Source organism: Etheostoma spectabile, chromosome 20 (assembly GCF_008692095.1).
Source record: "Etheostoma spectabile isolate EspeVRDwgs_2016 chromosome 20, UIUC_Espe_1.0, whole genome shotgun sequence".
In the NCBI taxonomy this organism is placed as follows: domain Eukaryota; kingdom Metazoa; phylum Chordata; class Actinopteri; order Perciformes; family Percidae; genus Etheostoma; species Etheostoma spectabile.
The window spans coordinates 5038461-5056245 of record NC_045752.1 but is presented as its reverse complement, the minus strand read 5'-3'; the positions used below and the strand labels follow the sequence as shown (position 1 = coordinate 5056245).

The following is a 17785-nucleotide window of genomic DNA, read 5'->3' as shown; positions in this document are numbered from 1 at the left end:
TTTCCTTATTCCTGCTTTGACTCATCGACTGTTGCTGTCAGTCTTATCACTGTTCCAGTTGTACTGAATAGCCTAACCATTCACTCAGTGTGTCAGATGAGATCTAAGGTTCTAAATCAGGCCAAATTATCATACATCAGCATATCTTTTTATAGCCTGTTGCATTCAATCTAGGGTTCCTTTGTCTCTTTAAGTGAAATCTAAAGTTTTTGGTTCAGAAATAAGTTATTTTAACTTTTGTTTAAATCCAGTGCTATTCTTCAATTTTATGCAGAACTCCTTTATTGCTTTTATTACTTACTTATGTCCCGCATGCCCATGTTTCATATCAGTTTAAGTGTGTTATGTGGATGTTGTTTTATGACATAATTAAACCAAACCAGACACAAAATATGACTATCATAGCTCACTGGCACCACCTAGCTGTTGATTTTCCTCAAGCCACGCAATGTTTAAATCTCAAGTACTTGGGCATACATTTTTAGCAGACTGGGCCTCAGTGGGAATCAAAACCCTGTTTTGCATAATGGTCCACATGCCAACTATTTATAATTCAATGACAGCCATGCGCTGACAAGTGACAAAGTGTACAGTACAGCAGCCAACAGTGAGGCTAAATGATTGCATTTAAAAAGGCTTCATAGATAAATATATATATATTTTTTTTTTTTTATAGAAGCACATCAAGGGACGGTCATTTAATTTAGGCTATAAATGATGCAGCATTATTTGGTTTTGAGTCAGAATCCTATTAAATGATTAAAATATATTGCCATTCATTTATTACCTGCGCTGTAAAGGCATGGAAGGAGCTTTCAGAGGATGTCGTGCAGGCTCCTTCAGTTAACTCTTAAAATAGATTGGATAAATACCGGTCAACTGGTCAATTTTCTCATTTTAAAGCTGCCTGGTGATTTTTTGTATTATAAACAAGTATACAGTGGTTTTATTTTTTTTGAAAGAAAGAAGAACCATCCTATCCCCAGTGATAATTGTAAGCTTAAAATAAACATTTTAGTTTTCATTTTTTTTGAATACACAAATACAAAATGATACATGCGACAGAAAAATCTGAGTACCAAACTATATTTATTGTATACAGTAGTAAAAGACCACAAATAATGTACAAATCAGTAGAAACAAATAACATGACAAGAAATGGGCCCCGTTCTTTGTACATTACATGGCTTAGCTTGTTTGTTAGCCAGCTCAAAAGATTTTTGTCCAGCTAACTCGGTTCTTTAAATGGAAGTGAAGGCTGTCTTGATAACTGTGCTCTTATTTTGTGAGACAGGAAAGCTAAAACCAAGATTGCTACTTGTGATTAGCTTGTGCAGAGGCACGTCCTATATAGAGTGATCACACGCAGATTTAGCACATCTCTGTACCAGTTTTGTCAAATGCTTGTTGTCAATGGCTGTGTGAGGGATGAGAGTTGGGTAGTAAATAAAATGTAGTTATATATTCATTGGGGCCCAAATAAACAGTAGTGAATATTTGACACAGCAGATAGCAGTACAGATAAAACTGTTTTAAACATTTGTCAAATATTTAAATGTATTGGTTTTTATTTATATAGCCAATTGCAACTGCAGCTCATGTTGCATCTTTAGTAAATCAATTTGTCTAAACAGGAGTTTATAATACGCCAAACAAGTTACTTTTTAAAATGACATTGCTTTTATTTTGTTGTTTCATGACTGCTTAACTCAAACCCTGTTCAGTTATGACAATAATCAATGAGCGCCTCTAAAGAAAGATGTAGCCCTGTCTGAAAATTAAAATTGTGAAAACGGTTTACTACTTGCTTCAACAACAAACATTTTAATCCTGACCCAACTGAAATCTCCAAGCTTACGTTAGGCCATTATCTGCATACAAAGAACGGGGCCCTGTGGGTACAGAACACTTATCTCAAACTCTTTTGGTTGGCCTCCCTGACCTCCCGATATGCAACAAATTGCATGCATCATTCTCTGAACTTTAAAATATTGGAGACACTTAACACCACTTGGTATAAATCTTCACTGTTGGCAAAACTGCAGTCAGGAAGACACCAACCAACTCCAACCAAAAGAGAAATTATATTTCCCTCCCCTAAATAGGAATTTGTCTGGATGAGCGAATAAAAGTCTGTACTACAGATACCCACAGAGAACCTTTCTTAATAAGTAGATATGAAAGAGGAAGCAAATAATGAAATACAAACTCCCTTAAAATGTGACAGTTTTGACCTTTCAGTTTGCTTTTAGAGAGATCAAAGTACATCAAATATGAAACAGAAGTTCGGTCTTTGGAGTATTGGAAAAGCCACACAACTTTTATCTAATATCCATTCTGATACTTCTGTACTGGAAAATCAACAAGACCCCTGGGTGTTAATACTTAAAGAATAAACAAACAAAAAAAAATACAAAAACATTGCAGAACTCCTTAGCAAAAGCACCTAAAATGCAGAGAATTAAAATACCTTTTTGACAGAGGAGCAGGAGTCACCGTTCAGACAAAAAACACATGAAAGCAAAGTGAAATGGAAGGCGGGTGTGTATTAAGTTCAGATAGTGCTTCCATTTCAAAACATTTTCATGCCCACTGACTGTGACCCCGGGCACAAACTTGGGGAGCATCGCATTCAACCCCGATGGATGAAAACCGTGACAAACTACTGGATACTATGCTTTCACTGGAGAGTGAATGAGAAGCACTGACAAACCAGGAACAGCTGTGACGTGCTGTTGGTCCAATCACAGCATGCGGTACCAGGAGGAAATGTTGTCCTGATTGGCCAGCAGAGAAACTGTTGACACGCACAAAAGTTCAGTCCTGGCTGAGACGGTACATAAACAGCTGAGGAGCCCCCTCTCCCCATACAACTGACGAAAAACCATGACAGACATCTTTAAACTGAAGAAATAATAATAATAATAATAATAATAATAATATAATAATAATAATAGGCTGAGAGGAGCGATGGGGAGGGGAGGGACAGTAAAGGTGGCTGAGGGCGTGGTCTGAGGGTGGCCGTCAATGAGGTGGGGAGGGCTTAGCAGTGCCCGCCTGTCTGCTGCTGGAAAACATCTATGGTGTCTTCATCTTCCATCTCCAGCTGAAAGGAGCAGAGGGAAAGAGATTCCAGTTAGTGGATATGAACAATAATTGAACAGGTAAAAAAATGTAAAACAAAACTATGATTTAAAACTATTCAGAGAGGCAGAATATCTAAATTGTGGAGTCAATGTTAAACAAAAGTCTCCAATAGTGACAGGCTTTTCGAATGTGTTACCGTCAAGTATAAAGATCATTTCTGCAATGTTTAAAGAGAATATACTGGTGACTAGAGCATAACATCTTACCTGTGCAGGTGTATCCGTCTCATTGATAGGCTGGCCATCAAACCTGAACCTGATCTGCCTTATTGCGAGACCCTGCAGGAACAACAACAGACATGAGGATGTGTAAAGGACTTTGTTGTGAAGTGTACAACTAATGGGGTGGCTGCCTGATGTGTTGCAGCAAATCACAAATAATTGTATGCTGTTGGGAGTTGTTAGAGAGGAAGACATTTTAAATCAGTCACTGGGCTTTCAGCTCACCTGTCGGTCACAGTACGCCTTCATTAGTTTGCTGAGCGGTGTGTGTCTTTTGATTTTGAACTGGACCACCGACCCATCTTGCCCTGCAACCTTAAGGTTGATGTGATCGTTCTCAGTCTTTACTCCCTCCTGCAGAGACAACCATGTTTAACATCATGTAAACCAGCAGGTTACAAGTTAAAGATACCACAGACATTACAATCAGGAGCTTACACGAGAGTCAACAGATACACTACAAAAAATAGAGACGTAGCTATGTCAGTAACGTAAACGTTGCCAGACTTCAAGCTTATATAGCCTGCTTAGAAGACATTTCACGATATAAACACGATGTGTGGTAAAGGAATGTTGTTACATTGTTTCGTAGACATATTTTAACCAAAACAAACTTACATTGAGCAAAATAATGCAGGCAGCTAAATAGGTTACAATAGTATGTTGCTTCAGTCACAGATGCTAACGTTAGCATGATTAGCTCAGGGCTAGGTGGTTGGCACGACAGCCCTTTAAGACCGATTCTGAGTTTAGCTTCCGGCTAACGCTGCTAGCAATTTTGTTCTGCTGTGCTGAGGCAAAACAAGCACTGCCACATTTAAAACAACTCGAACAGCACGGCTATGTTACTTTAGGTTTTATATGCGTACGTTACCTCACCTCCATTAGCGCTTTTTTGTTGCTGCTGCAGTAGCGGCATTTGCGGCTTTGCGGACATAGCGTGGTCCCGTTTCGACAAAGAAAAAATCCGCAAATGACAATCATTGTAGTTGACATTTTTGCTCACAATCGTTGTGACTCTAGATAGCGGGACGGAATACCTCATATTTACATCTACAGAGCCGTGTGTAAGCGCATGTGAATGTAAATATTGATGTACATTGTGCGTGAACTCATTCATTTGCGAAACAAACACTGCGCCGATTCAGAGAAACGTGCAAACCAGGCCATTTTAGATTGCACATCTGAGAAATGGTTTGGCAGGAGCTCGACTCAGCAATCACTAAACATCTACAGCTCTTTAAACCTTTATATCTTACCTTTGGCTTTTCCTCTGACATCCTGGCTGTATTTTTGTGTGCGGGATTTCAAAATAATCGGTTAATTGAGCTATATTTGTCTTTGTGCCGCCTTCTGTCCTCTCTTTTCCTCCGCTCTCGGGTGCGCGCTTTGGATCGAAGTTACAAATCAACGATTGGCTCTGAGAGGACCACGTGACTACTAAACCGCGGGAGCGCGGACACGTGAGCGCGCACCTGGGCAAAATACTCGAGCACGCGAAGTAAAGAACCTATGAAGGTAATACTCGTACACTAGCATGTATTTGTAAAACTGTTTATTCACACACATTACATTCAGCTTTATTAATTAGCAGTAATGTTTACGAAAATTATATTACCTGATTTATATTTTAGCCCAACATCTTAACTTGAACTATAGGGTGTGGGGCCTAAGAATTGTATTGCAATGACATGACAAATGACGACATGACTAATAAATAACTTTGAACCTTGAACCTTGTATGTGTGTATATATTTCACACACACACACACACACACACACACACACACACACACACACACACACATATGAATGACATTGATCTATTTTATTTTATTGATTTGCTTGTACAACATACTTTTCACATTTCAATCTAAAATTCCCTTATGGCTTTGAAAATTGCATCATCACCCACAGAACTGAGAGAGAGAGAGAGAGAGAGAGAGAGAGAGAATTACCTGATACACCAGCAAAAATAGGAAGTTTTAAACATGTCGTTTTTTCTTCAGAATGTTATTGGCACAGGTAGTTTTAACAACTTGAATTCCTTTCCCATGTTACTGACTGCATTGTGCCATTTTAACAGGTCTTGAATTGAGAACTAAGAATAAATACAAGGCACACACGTACATGGTAAGAGACTAATCTTTTTCAGGTTTACATTTTGAAATAGAAGGGTATAAAAAGTAAAGGTAAAGTATTTAAAAACATCTTTTGATGCTTTTTTCTTTTACAATTTAACCACAGACCTCTAACAAGTGATAACTCTGAGACAACCCTTTGCCTTTCTCATTTCTGAGATGTAACACAAAAATACTGCAACATCATTAATCAGCTGCATCCATTTTGTTTTCCATACCTTAATACTGTTAATTGTTTCTGTTGTTATTTCTGAATGTTTAGTGACCTTATAGTATTTACAGCAAAAAAGATTGATTGGACAACCTTGTAGAATACCTCTATCATCTTAAAGCTTTTGTGCCATGTGGTATTTTGAAATAACAATTACAGTTATTATAATCCCTGTTTTAGTTGCAGTAAAGTATTATCGAAAACCAAACAAATGAAATGTTTTGCATTAATAATCATATATCATATTAGCACATTAAAATGTACTGACTCAAACTAGTATTTGACAATAAAAACAAAACTTTTCTTTCAGAAATGTAAATATTAATGCCAACAGTACAGAGTTACATTTGCCATCACTGTGGTGGGTCACCACTAGAACTTGTTAATTGTCTTTGGTAATATCAATCACCTCTTTACAAAAATATGATTCAGCAATGTCAAATATTTTGGAAAATTCACTAGCACATTATTGCCGGCTGATTTATTATTAGAGTTCTTTCATTTCATATTTGATCTATGCTAAGGATAAATTCTGACATAAATGATCAGTATTTGGCCTAAAATGGGACAAGATATAAAAAAAATCTACATCATCCATCATCACACAGCAGGTGTCAGCCTTCAGCCTCCAAAGTGTTGTCAGCATTTAAACTTTCCCAAGTGATGCATTGTGTACGAGAGCCATTACAGTTTTAATCAATTTACTTTCACTTTTTTTATAGCTCAAAATACTAAATATGAAGCAAATGTTGTGTAAAAGTGCAATACAGGCATAGTAGAAACAACAAAAGTCCAGCACCACTGAAGGAATTATGAATTACAAATCTTTTATTGGGCTTTTGTTTTTATGCAGGATATACAGGTGAATTTAGGCAGACATTCAACTTAAGGTAATGATTACTTACAAATTCTGGATGCAAGGGTGAAGATTAAATTTTGACCAAACATAATACCTTAAAAACAATTTCTGTCAGTGGAACATACAGCAGGTACAATAAACATGGCCTCCTACATTCAGAATAGGAATATGTCAATTTAAAATCACGCAAAGTACAAAAATAGGTTATCATTTCTTAAGTATATCTCTAAATCAGCAGCAACACAAAGGAGCAAAATGGATCATATCTGAAATTGTGCATATCGTCGCTCTCGGGCGAAAAACTTGTATGTCCAAAACTGTTGCTTTTTTAGGAAATGAAGAAAAAGGCTAAATTCAAAATATTTTTTTGAGCTATTTAACTTTTGACAAAGTCGGACAAAATTGCCTCGCCACTGTTTAAATATTTGTGAAACACACATACGAAAAAGGCCAATAGCATTGATTTATGAAAAGAAATTCAAATGATGAAACATGGAGATAGGAGGTTACACTGCTACAATATGCAGAAAGAATTAAGAATTAAACAGCAACCAAACTGGATTCTTTCTATTCTGTACGATTACCTCAAGAGTTAGGCGGAATTTCATTTCTCTATCTTACCCCTTCCCCTTCCCATTAGTTTTGCGCGTTAATGTGAGTGTAAGGGCTGTCCCAATACCCCTTTTGATCGAGGGGTAGGGCTAAGGGGAAGGGCGACATACCCCTTATTTTCAAGCCAAGCCGTGAGCTTACTTAAAAGTAAGAGGTCGCCGGAATACACTGTGCAGCCGGCAACAATGGCTGCCAGATCAACCAGACGGACCCATAAAGGTAAGTATTTTTGGCTTAAATAATTGATTAAAAACATTACAGTCTAGTCTCTAACAACTAGCAAGTAGACTGATGCTATATGAGCCACAGGATTGACTATTATAGTCTTGAAGAACATTTCTGCCTATTCTAGTGTCCATTCTAGCCTTTGGATACAGCCTCTTATGTCATCACATCATATACAACATTCCTGTTGGCTGGAAGAAGCCAGATGAGACTGCCTTAACCAAACTACTGTCACCTTTCTCAAATTGTCTTAAGTTATAGTCTACATTAATTTACACATCTCCTTTTCACAACCACTAGACAGGATGTTGATGGGTGGTTGTGTGAGAAAAAAAAAAAATGGTCGTGTTGTAAATCTCAGTTTACAGATCCTCTCATGCAAATTTGGAATATGGATTTTGCCCACTTAGACCTGGAGAAAAATAACAAAATCAGTAAAGTCGTGCATTGATTGAAAATTGTAGTGTGAGATGTTGAGGCATACGTGAAGGCCTACTTGTTTTCTTGCTGAAAGTTAGAGGAGAGGATCCGCATCCTCATGTCTGTCAGGTAACTATGAAGCTTTACCACCAGCAGCTGGTTAGCTTTACTTAGCTTAAAGACTGGAAACAAGGGGAAACAGCCAGCCTGGCTCTGTCTGAAGGAAATAAAATCTAAAGTTCACTGAGGAGTTATACTGCACTTGTATAAATCCAAAACCAAAGTGTAAAAACAACATTTTTTAGGGACGCTGTAAGGTTGCAAGGCAACCAGAGGAGACTCCAGGAAGTTACTTCACTTGACAAAGAAATCTGATACTTAACTTCCTGTAACATGAAGTTTTCACCCTTTGTTTTATGTACTGATAAAACAAACTAAATATAATGTCTTTGGCTTTAGAACAGCTGGTAGGTGGATTTTGTTACTTTTGGAAAGAGCCAAGCTTGCTGTTTCCTTCTGTTTCCAAACTTAGGGCTAACACAAAGCTAACCGGCGGTAGCTTCATGCTGTATTTACTGTACAAACATGAGAGTTGTATCACTCTTCTCATCTAACCTTGGGCAAAAAAGCAAATAAGCAAATTTTCCTAAATGTTTTTTTTAACAACCTCTGTCAAGTGTAAACCAGAAAAAGATTTTAAAGTTTTTAAAGCCTACATTAAGCATTTACAAAACAGAGAAACACATCTGCACTATGTTGGTATTTATATGAAAAAGACAGAAAAAGGGATGTTATCGAGTGAGAGAGCTCACCATATTTCTTCCGGATTTCTTCATGTCTCTGTTTCATTTCTGTTCTCCTATAGGGACAAAACATTGTCTTCTGAGCAACACAATGACTATACAATAATATTTTTCACATTCCTAAAACATTCCTTATGTGGCCACCAAACCAGTTTGGGCTGGTAACCTTGTGACGTAGGCAGTATGTTATAAAGGAAAACACTGATATGGATCAGGACCAACAATGTAACCGGGACACCTGGCGTGTCCACTGTCCTGTGGGTTGTAAACGATGAGAATCTCCCACACTGAGACAGAGACCAGATGAGAGCTGTAACAAGAGAAATGTTGAAATGCACTCTAAGATGCACTCTAAGACGCACCCTAAGATGCACCCTTCTTTGTCCCTCATGCCATCAGACTATACAACTCCTCACTAGGGGGGAGGAGGAAATAGGGCAGAGAGGACAATACATACCTACATACATACATACATACATACATACATACATACATACATACATACATACATACATACATGCACACCTGGACTTAAATTCACACCTGGTCACTTTATCACTTTAACACTGGACTCAACACTGACACTTTAATAATTATTTATGGTCTTTTCTTTGTTTATTTGACGAATGTTCTTATTGTTGTTATTTTTATTATTGTTATTTTGTTGTCTTTATACTGTCTTTTTTATCTCTTTTTTATTTCTTTTTCTTGCTAAAACTGCTGCTGGAACTTTCAATTTCCTCGCGGGAGTCATCCCAAAAGGATTAATAAAGAGAAGTCTAAGTCTAAGATGTGCATAGACCCAGGCCCTGTCAACCCTGGTTGGCTGGATTCTGACTGTGTACGTGGAAACATTAACATGGGACCACAGTATAGCAGGAAATAAATTTCAGCAGCATTACCTTTACCTTTACTTTTTTTTATACCCTTCTATTTCAAAGCAGTGTGAGTTGTTTTTGTTCATGAGGGAGATAGCTCTGTGGGAAGAAACTGTTCTTGTGTCGTTGATAAACCTGTAAATCGTCCGCGATGGGAGAGCTTGGAGAAGATGGTGGCGTTAGAGAGAGAGGGGGGTCGGATTGTGTTTAACAGTTTAGTTAAGATGCAGCGTGACAATCAGACTGAAATGCTTTAATGTCTCTTGAAACATCTTTGTGCACAGGGGAGCCACTGGTGGTAAACTATAGATAGAGATGCATCATATACACTCACAAAAGAAGAAACCAAGTCAGGCTTGGAAACTGTGTTACACCCTAAATGATTCACAGAACAATATTTCTCACCTTTCTTCCTGCTTGGTTTTCGTCTTATTGACCTGTTTCTGAATCTTGGCCTCCGACCTCTTGGATCTGACACACAAACACAAGACCAAAGTGTGGTTATGATTAAAAAAAGATGTGGCCATATTATCTTCACGATTAGAATAAAATCTCCCCACATAGTTCACACGTAACAGAAATCAAATCATAACATTACCTTGTGATAAATTTAGCTCCAGACTTATATGAAGGAAGTCATGAGAGATTAACAAAGGCAGTCATCCAACAGTAAGTTCTTACTTTGGCCTTAACACACCAAACCCATACTTTACCACCTGTGACAATAAGTGTGTGTGTGTGTACCTGAACCTAACCAGTTCTAACCAAACATAACCACAGTCATTTTTGTAGTTACAGTATACCTAAACATAACTATTTGTAACTTTGATCTCTGACAGGCCACGGATACAACTAGAAGGGCACTCAGAGAGCACAGGCCTCCGCCAAGGCATGCCCTATCTCTCAACGTACGACTTTCCCAGCTGGGAACTTGTTTTTTCCGATTATTCCAACACTGCATGAATGCAACACAAATGTCTTATCTTGCAATGTTAACAAAAGTGAAACATAATTTGTGTATCCGCCCTGTGATTTGAAACCGCTCCAAAATGTGTTCTTCTTTAGCCATCTTTTTTTCAGTGCTTATGGTGTCGTACAACCAAGGCGTGTGTCACATATCCAGAGTTCTAATGTGCTCTTCTTTAGCCCATGCTACACCCCATATCCCCCATATCCCATATCATCATGCAGACTTATTTCCAAGTATAATCCACCCAGGAGATGCTACTGTCCCCATTCCACTGACTAAAGAGGCTGTGTGATGCCTATGTTGATAATGTGATTGGATTAGATATGCATAGAAACATAAATGAACAGCGTGAGTGGTAGAGATGGGTTCAGGGGTTAACTTCCAAAACCAAGAAAACCTCATACCCAGCACAGAACCTGATAAACATCTTAATAGTTTTACTATAGATACATTGTTTCTTCTTACGATTTTGAAAGAATTCTTATTTAAATACAATTGCTGTTATAGTTATTGTATGTGTGTACTGTATATTACTTTATTCATGCCTAATGTCTAATGCCAAATGCTAGAAAAGAGACATGTTACAGTAAATAGTCATTTAGCAACAAGACATAAGTATTGTCCAAGTTTTCCTTTCTACTTAAAGTTAATGATATAAGTTCTCTATGAATATAGTTGAAAATTCCTTTCAGCATCAGTCATATCGAGCAATAAGGGTTGTTTAGCTCACTGCACACTTACCCAAAGTTCTCACACTTGCAGCAGCAGAACAGGCAGACCAGGAAGGCGATGATGATAATTCCTCCGAGCACTGCCAAGGTGATTATCAATGTCTGGAAATTCACTACAGACCAAGACAGAGAAACACGATGACAAAGTTAAGAGGGAATCCACAGTCAAAAACCTACCTTCATGATAGAAAAAATACGTATTGTACCTTTTCTTTTCTTGCTTTTTCCCCTGACATGAATCACTGTAATCGTTCTATTTTTTCTACGTATTTTGCAAGGTGAATACAACTGATCTTAACCACTTGTAATGTTGCTTGATTGAAATGTTATTTTTTAGACTGGAGACATTAAGGTCAGTCTAGTGAAAGACATACGTATAAGTCCTGGATTCTGCTTTCAGAAGTAAAAGGAAATATGTGAAGTAAAATGTGAATCAAAAGTTTAACAGAAGAATGTTTAATTATATTCTGTGTTAATGTGTAAGCAGCATTTTGCTGCAGTCTGACCTCAATGTGCTTGCCAAGGCTCATGGATATTAACCATATGAAGCACCATAAATGTGTCTCTTAAATATATTGGATTGTATTAGACCAATGATCTTCAACAGGGGGTCTTGGGCCCAAATTACTATTTGATCATTTTTCAGAACGTTTTTTGTTCATTATTTTTTATTGAAATGTCTCAAAAATATACATTAAGATGAATCCAACATATTATTGGCAAAGATAAATCAGCTTACTGGTTTATAGGTAAGCTAGCAACTGAGGTAGCCATCCACGGATACAGTTAAGCTTAAGTATTCACCGTGCCACATGTATTAAAGCATGATGTATAACTATATGAATGTCTGCAATTCATTTAATAGTTTAGTATTGATGCAGGGTTCAAACTTCAGGAAATCCACTAGCCAAATGCTAGTTGAATATGCAAGTGGCTGGTATATTTGCTTCATTCATTAGCCAAAAAGCAATGGCAATCTATTAAGTGGCTGGTAAAATTTAAACATTCACTGGGCATTTGGCTGGCGGACGAAAAAGTTAATTTTGAACCCTGATTGTATGCACCATAAAAAGCTATGTGTAAAGGCTTTGGGCCACCCTACACATTATTGTAGGCCCAGTTTACTATACAACTTAATTTTATACAATACTGTATTAGTAGGTGGTCCTTGTTTTGTCTCTTTTTCAGCTCCAGGTCTTTAGCCTAAAGACGTTAAGGACCCTTGCATTTGTCCATTGTGAGCAATGTCTCACTATTGTACTTGCACTATATATTTTTCCAAATATAACTGCTCCACATATAAATAAAGTATATATCTTAGCATATTCATATCGCACTGTAATGTGTATAACATGTTCTGGTAACACTTTATAATAGCCATCATTACTAGATGGTAAATTGATGATTATTCCTAACACTTTAAGTGTTACTAGTTGGTTTGTAAACCGTCTATAACCGTCTATAGTGGTTATCAAGTGGTTATAAAGTTGCAAAAGAGGACTAGTTGCAAAAGTTACCTTGTTAAAAAGTTATACTATACTATAGTTACATATATATATGTAACTTGAGCAAGGCCCTTAACCTCCAAACACTCCAGTGGAGCTGCTCAGTGGCCAGCAGATCAGACTGTGGTTGTACTGGGCAGCTTCCAGGTATGATTGTGTAACTGTGTGAATGTAATCAGGGCGTTCCTGCAAAAGGTTAAATATACCGACACTTTAACTTTTCTGTGTAAATTGCATGTATGTAAGCATATCTCTCAGAGCAAGGAAAGCTGGCTCTGTTGTGGGCGCATCACTTTAATATCAGATAAAAAAAAGGACCCTGCTCAACAATTTTGGACAATGTCATCCACTCCACAGCACTACAACAAGGCAGAAGAGCATGATCAGCTTAAGACTACGCACACCGCCCAACACAACTGACAGACTGAGAAAGACATTTGTCCCCAGGGCCATACAACTGTAAATTGCTTCACAAAAGGGCCTCTCCTCCACCTCCACCACTTCCATTACCTTCTATAACAACAACAATAACAATAGTTATTTACTGACTGTCCACTGGCCCACTGTTTACAGCTTACACTGTTTACAGGCGATATTAGCCCATGTACAACCCCTCCCTCCCACCTTCACCCAGCCTAGACTGAGTAATACTTGAACCCTCTTACTTCAAACCTCTAATATCGACTGTTGATTTGTGTCTATCCTATTATCTAATTTATTCCCTTATAATGCCAATATGTAACGCTGTCTTTTGTTTTACTTTATCCTTGCACTGCTATAGTTTTTTCTCTTATATTGTTGATGTTTAATGCTGGTTTCTAGACTTTATCCTTGCACTATTGGACTTATTTGCACTTCCACCATGACACACACTTTCATAGAGCACCTTAGCTTACCATGCATACTGAATTACAGGGTCAGTCCCTGCCCTGTCACTGCAAGCATCTCATGCTTATACATTCCTTAGTCCATTCATGTGGATTTGTATTTAGTATCTTTTCTTTTATTGTCCATATTATTCATGTGGATTTGTTTTTATCATCCTGTTTATGACGTATATGTGTGTAATGTCTTTAAGCTATGGGGACCTTAAATTTCCCCTTGGAGATCAATAAAGTATCTATCTATCTATCTATCTATCTATCTATCTCTATCTTACAGCCATCGGAGAAGAGCTGAAATGATTAGTCAATTAATTTATAAGTTGATTAACAGAAAATTCAGCAACTATTATTTTTAAATGGATTAATTATTGAATTCATTTACAAAAGCAAAGACACTGCTTTACTGCTTTTTCTATTTTATATCATTTTAAATTGTTATGGGTTCCCTTAACCTTACGTAACCCATCAGACAAATAAGTGAGTAACCTATTACCAACCTATTACCATTGGCAATTCTGTTTACCTTGCCCTGAGCAGCACAAGCTTTTGTCTTCTTTAAAATGTATATTTGAGTATACGTAGAAAAAAGTTTGATTGTATGTGTTGTGTGTTGCTCTCTTACTCCAGCAGAGCCCCCAGCGGGCTTCATTCAGTGGACAGAGGGCATGGGGTGGAAGGATGGTCCTCCCTGGATATGTGACACACGCCTTGGTTGTTTGACACCACAAGCACTGTAAAAAAAATACAAAAGCACATACTTACCTCTTTATTATTTGAACAAAGAATGAATTGTTAGATACTTCGGGCAATTGTAGCATGCACACACGGTTATTACGCATCAAACCAGTCTAACAGGTGTGGAGGTGAAGGGGGAGCCACACACACACACACACACACACACACACACACATACACACAAAAGATTTTCTTCCCCAGGACTTACCGTCACATTGCTCAGACATTCCTCGCAGCTTGTCCCGTTCTTTGCCTCACACACTGTAGGGGGGAAAAGTCTGGTTAGTTGAAACAACCAAAATAATCTACAGAAAGTAAATAAAGGAGTAAACTCTGTCAACATGATGGTGGAGGTACAAACGTGTTTGCCCCAGTAGAGAAATTCCTCTAATATTAGCTGAAAATATGAGAAACAGATTAAAGGAGGCCTGTGCTCACTGTGGTTTTGGTAACTACTGCTAATCCTCCTGGGACATTTTCCAAGGAGACACGGCACAGTAAACACACAAGAAGGCTTCTGACCAGTTATGTTATTATTATCAGCACAGTGCACAAGACAAGAGCTGGGTTTGTCTAAAATTGGTTTCTGTAAAATTGAGGTGTAAACAAAAGTCTCATTCTCATGTGGTTGGTTTGTTAGTGGCTACTCCTGCTGGTTTCTTCCTCAAACAAAAAAACCTGAGGGGGGGTTGTGAACTGAAAACTCGTTGTTCCTGCTGAGAGGTTTCAACAATACACAAAGATATGTTACTGGCAGAAGCACAATTATATCAATGCAATCACTGATAATCTTGTTTTCATGTGTCTCTTATAAGCGGAAACATAGCCTCTACTTTTCGTAATCATTTTATGAGAAATACAAACAATGGAAGCTCAATTAAAGATTTTGGTTGCTTATTGTCCTGTTCTATTTCCACTGTTCAACAGAAAGTGTAAGACCCAAGAGAACTATGAAAAATGATTTGCCAAAGAAAAGCCTCAATAAATCAGGTGTGGACTTGCATCAGTTACTTTTTACCTGAGACCTCGTAAAAATAACGAAGCAGCTAAAGGCGATTAAATCAAATGGAGAGCACAGATCAGCCATTAATGATTCTTCCTCCTACCTATGCCAGGTGAGGAAGACTGAGCGACAACTGTCGCCAAACCGAAGAGAAGTAGGAGAGCAGTCCGTGAATCCATCGCCACACCACTGCGAAAAGAGAATTCCAGATTCTTGTTGCGATTAATGTTATTCTTCAAAATTTTTGTCCGAGAAGATTTGAAAAACCCGTGAGAGCAAAAACAGGAAACGTTTTGGTTGCTCAAACTCGAGAAGTGAACTTACCCGAGAAGGAGCCAAACGCCGAATCCTGACGCACACTCGTTACGCACCAACGACGCAACGACAAAGGAGAGGAATGCGTGTGTGTGCGCCACTGTGTGCATGTTTTCCTTGGATGCTGTAGTACTCTTCTTCAATTCTAAGCAGCATTTTACTCATTTTGCTAGTTTTAACACCTTATAGCCTATATAGTCAGGTAGTGAGTTCATAAGATTTGTGACTTTTCTCTAACCTTTGCTCTTTTTTGTGTGAAATAAGGTTAGTGAATCATTTGAAATTAATGCTGCTGTTGCTTTCTGAAATGTAGTGGAAGTCTAAAGTAGTATAATTTGGAAATATAAATGGAGTACCTCAAAATTGTACTTAAGTAGCTACAGTGCTTAAATACATTCCCTTAGTTACTTTCTACCACTGTTTGTGTGTTCAAATAAATTCGCAAAGACAACATAAAATAGAGGACAATAATTCCAATAATTTATTAAAGCATAATTTTGTAAAGCCAGTTACAAATAATAAAGAACAACACACATATCTCTCTCTCTTTCTCTTTTCTTTTTGTATAACAAGCACAATGTTTTACTATAATGTTAATGATGATAATAGGCATAACATAAGATAAGAATGGGCCCCACTCTGGCCGCCTGCGGCTGATAACAGGACCCTTTGTGATGAAGTTGCCCTGAACTGATTTGCAATCAGAAATCTAACTTCAATTTATTGTTCTCTTTTTAGCAAAAGACACTGATCCCACTCAGCACTATGGGGCAACTTCTCCATACTCAGTGTAATATCAGTAACAGACAGAACCATGTAGAATAACCAGAACAGACAGCTCCAGGTTCCTCCTTAATTATGGCTTATGGGTTTTCTGGTTCTCCTCTCATTATAGTTAAAACTAAAATAACCAAAAGTTCAAATAGGAACCTGTGAGTGAGTTCTGCTCATTCTAACTCTATAGGTAGGATCCCAATGGGCTGATCGTATGCAGCGAGGGTTGTAGCTTCTATTGACGACACTGAGCTCATGTCCTTGGGGATTATTTGAGGAATTTGGGGGGCATTTTAGCAAAGGTGATGAAGGGAGGTTAAATTCTACAATGGAAAAGGTGTATTTGGTTGGCTAATTCCAGTATTTTAAGACTCAATATAATTTTTAACCTGCAGGCCAAATAAATAAATACATTGCCATTTCCAACAGAATGTTATTCCAGGTAACATGGGGCAGGTTTGAAACAGCATTAAGACCATGTTGGAAATTAAATCCTTAACAATATCCATGTATGAATCTTAAGAAGATAAAATGTCTCAAATTAAGATCTAGTTTATTGGTGGCTGATCTAATTGTCAATAGCGGTTGGGTTGGGGGGTTGAACATCTTGTTCTCATGTCCTCAGTATTTCCAAATGCTACAGCCCTGAAGTTGGCACTCCAGATAGACAACAGACACTTTCACCTTACCTTTACTGAAATATCTGGCAAACGATAACTGTTTTCAAAGCAAATGTTGACACAGAAACTAGTTTAGAAACTTCAGCTAAAAATGCCAAATTAGCCAAGCCAAATTAGCCAAATTAGATAATTAATTGGATCGTGTTTGGACATGAGACAGTATTTTTCAGTGTTATTTAAGCTTTCCCCCTGGATATTTGATGCAGGGTGTGTTATGGATGCTTTGGTCTCCCTGGAGTGCCACAGAGTCAGGTGACAGAACAGTGACTTCACTTTAAGTCCAAACACACACACACACACACACACACACACACACAAAGCAGTGATGACTGTCAGCATACCCAGTGCACAATTTAAACCATCTCTGAGCTTGTATCCTCACAGTGTCTTACCTGTTCCTCCTACACCGAGACTGTAAAATTCCATTATATATGTAATACATTATTCTTCACACCTTGCGATACATACAGCACAATAATAAATAACCACTAACCCTAACATTCCCATGCTTTTCCCTTTAACTCACAATCACAACACCATTCTTTGCAAAGGTTAGTCATGTAAATACGTCTTATATCCAAGGAATACACTCATTATAATCACACTTATTTCTTATTTTCCTTTTTCTTTCCTGTTACATCATAAATACACACACACACACACACACACAC

The 17785-nt window shown here is 37.8% G+C and overlaps 2 protein-coding genes and 1 long non-coding RNA gene across 3 annotated transcripts; all 3 read right to left on the bottom strand.

The window, feature by feature from the left end:
* Positions 1–1070: 1070 nt before the first annotated feature.
* Positions 1071–4794, bottom strand: LOC116669670 (small ubiquitin-related modifier 3). The gene is made up of 4 exons (XM_032499626.1): positions 4628–4794; positions 3594–3722; positions 3354–3425; positions 1071–3106 (listed from the first exon to the last, which is right to left on the bottom strand). Exons 1-4 carry the CDS (start codon positions 4646–4648, stop codon positions 3044–3046), a joined length of 285 nt encoding a protein of 94 aa, XP_032355517.1. The 5' UTR covers positions 4649–4794; the 3' UTR covers positions 1071–3043.
* A 1728-nt stretch (positions 4795–6522) lies between these two features.
* LOC116669666 (pituitary tumor-transforming gene 1 protein-interacting protein) lies at positions 6523–15771 on the bottom strand. Its single transcript, XM_032499619.1, has 8 exons — positions 15670–15771; positions 15449–15534; positions 14551–14603; positions 14230–14338; positions 11229–11331; positions 9923–9988; positions 8649–8695; positions 6523–7828 (listed from the first exon to the last, which is right to left on the bottom strand). The coding sequence occupies exons 1-8, from the start codon at positions 15768–15770 to the stop codon at positions 7791–7793; spliced, it is 603 nt and encodes a 200-aa protein (XP_032355510.1). The 5' UTR covers position 15771; the 3' UTR covers positions 6523–7790.
* LOC116669675 (uncharacterized) lies at positions 13421–14209 on the bottom strand. Its single transcript, XR_004326835.1, has 2 exons — positions 13561–14209; positions 13421–13510 (listed from the first exon to the last, which is right to left on the bottom strand). It is a non-coding gene; the product is annotated as an uncharacterized LOC116669675 (long non-coding RNA).
* Positions 15772–17785: the final 2014 nt, after the last annotated feature.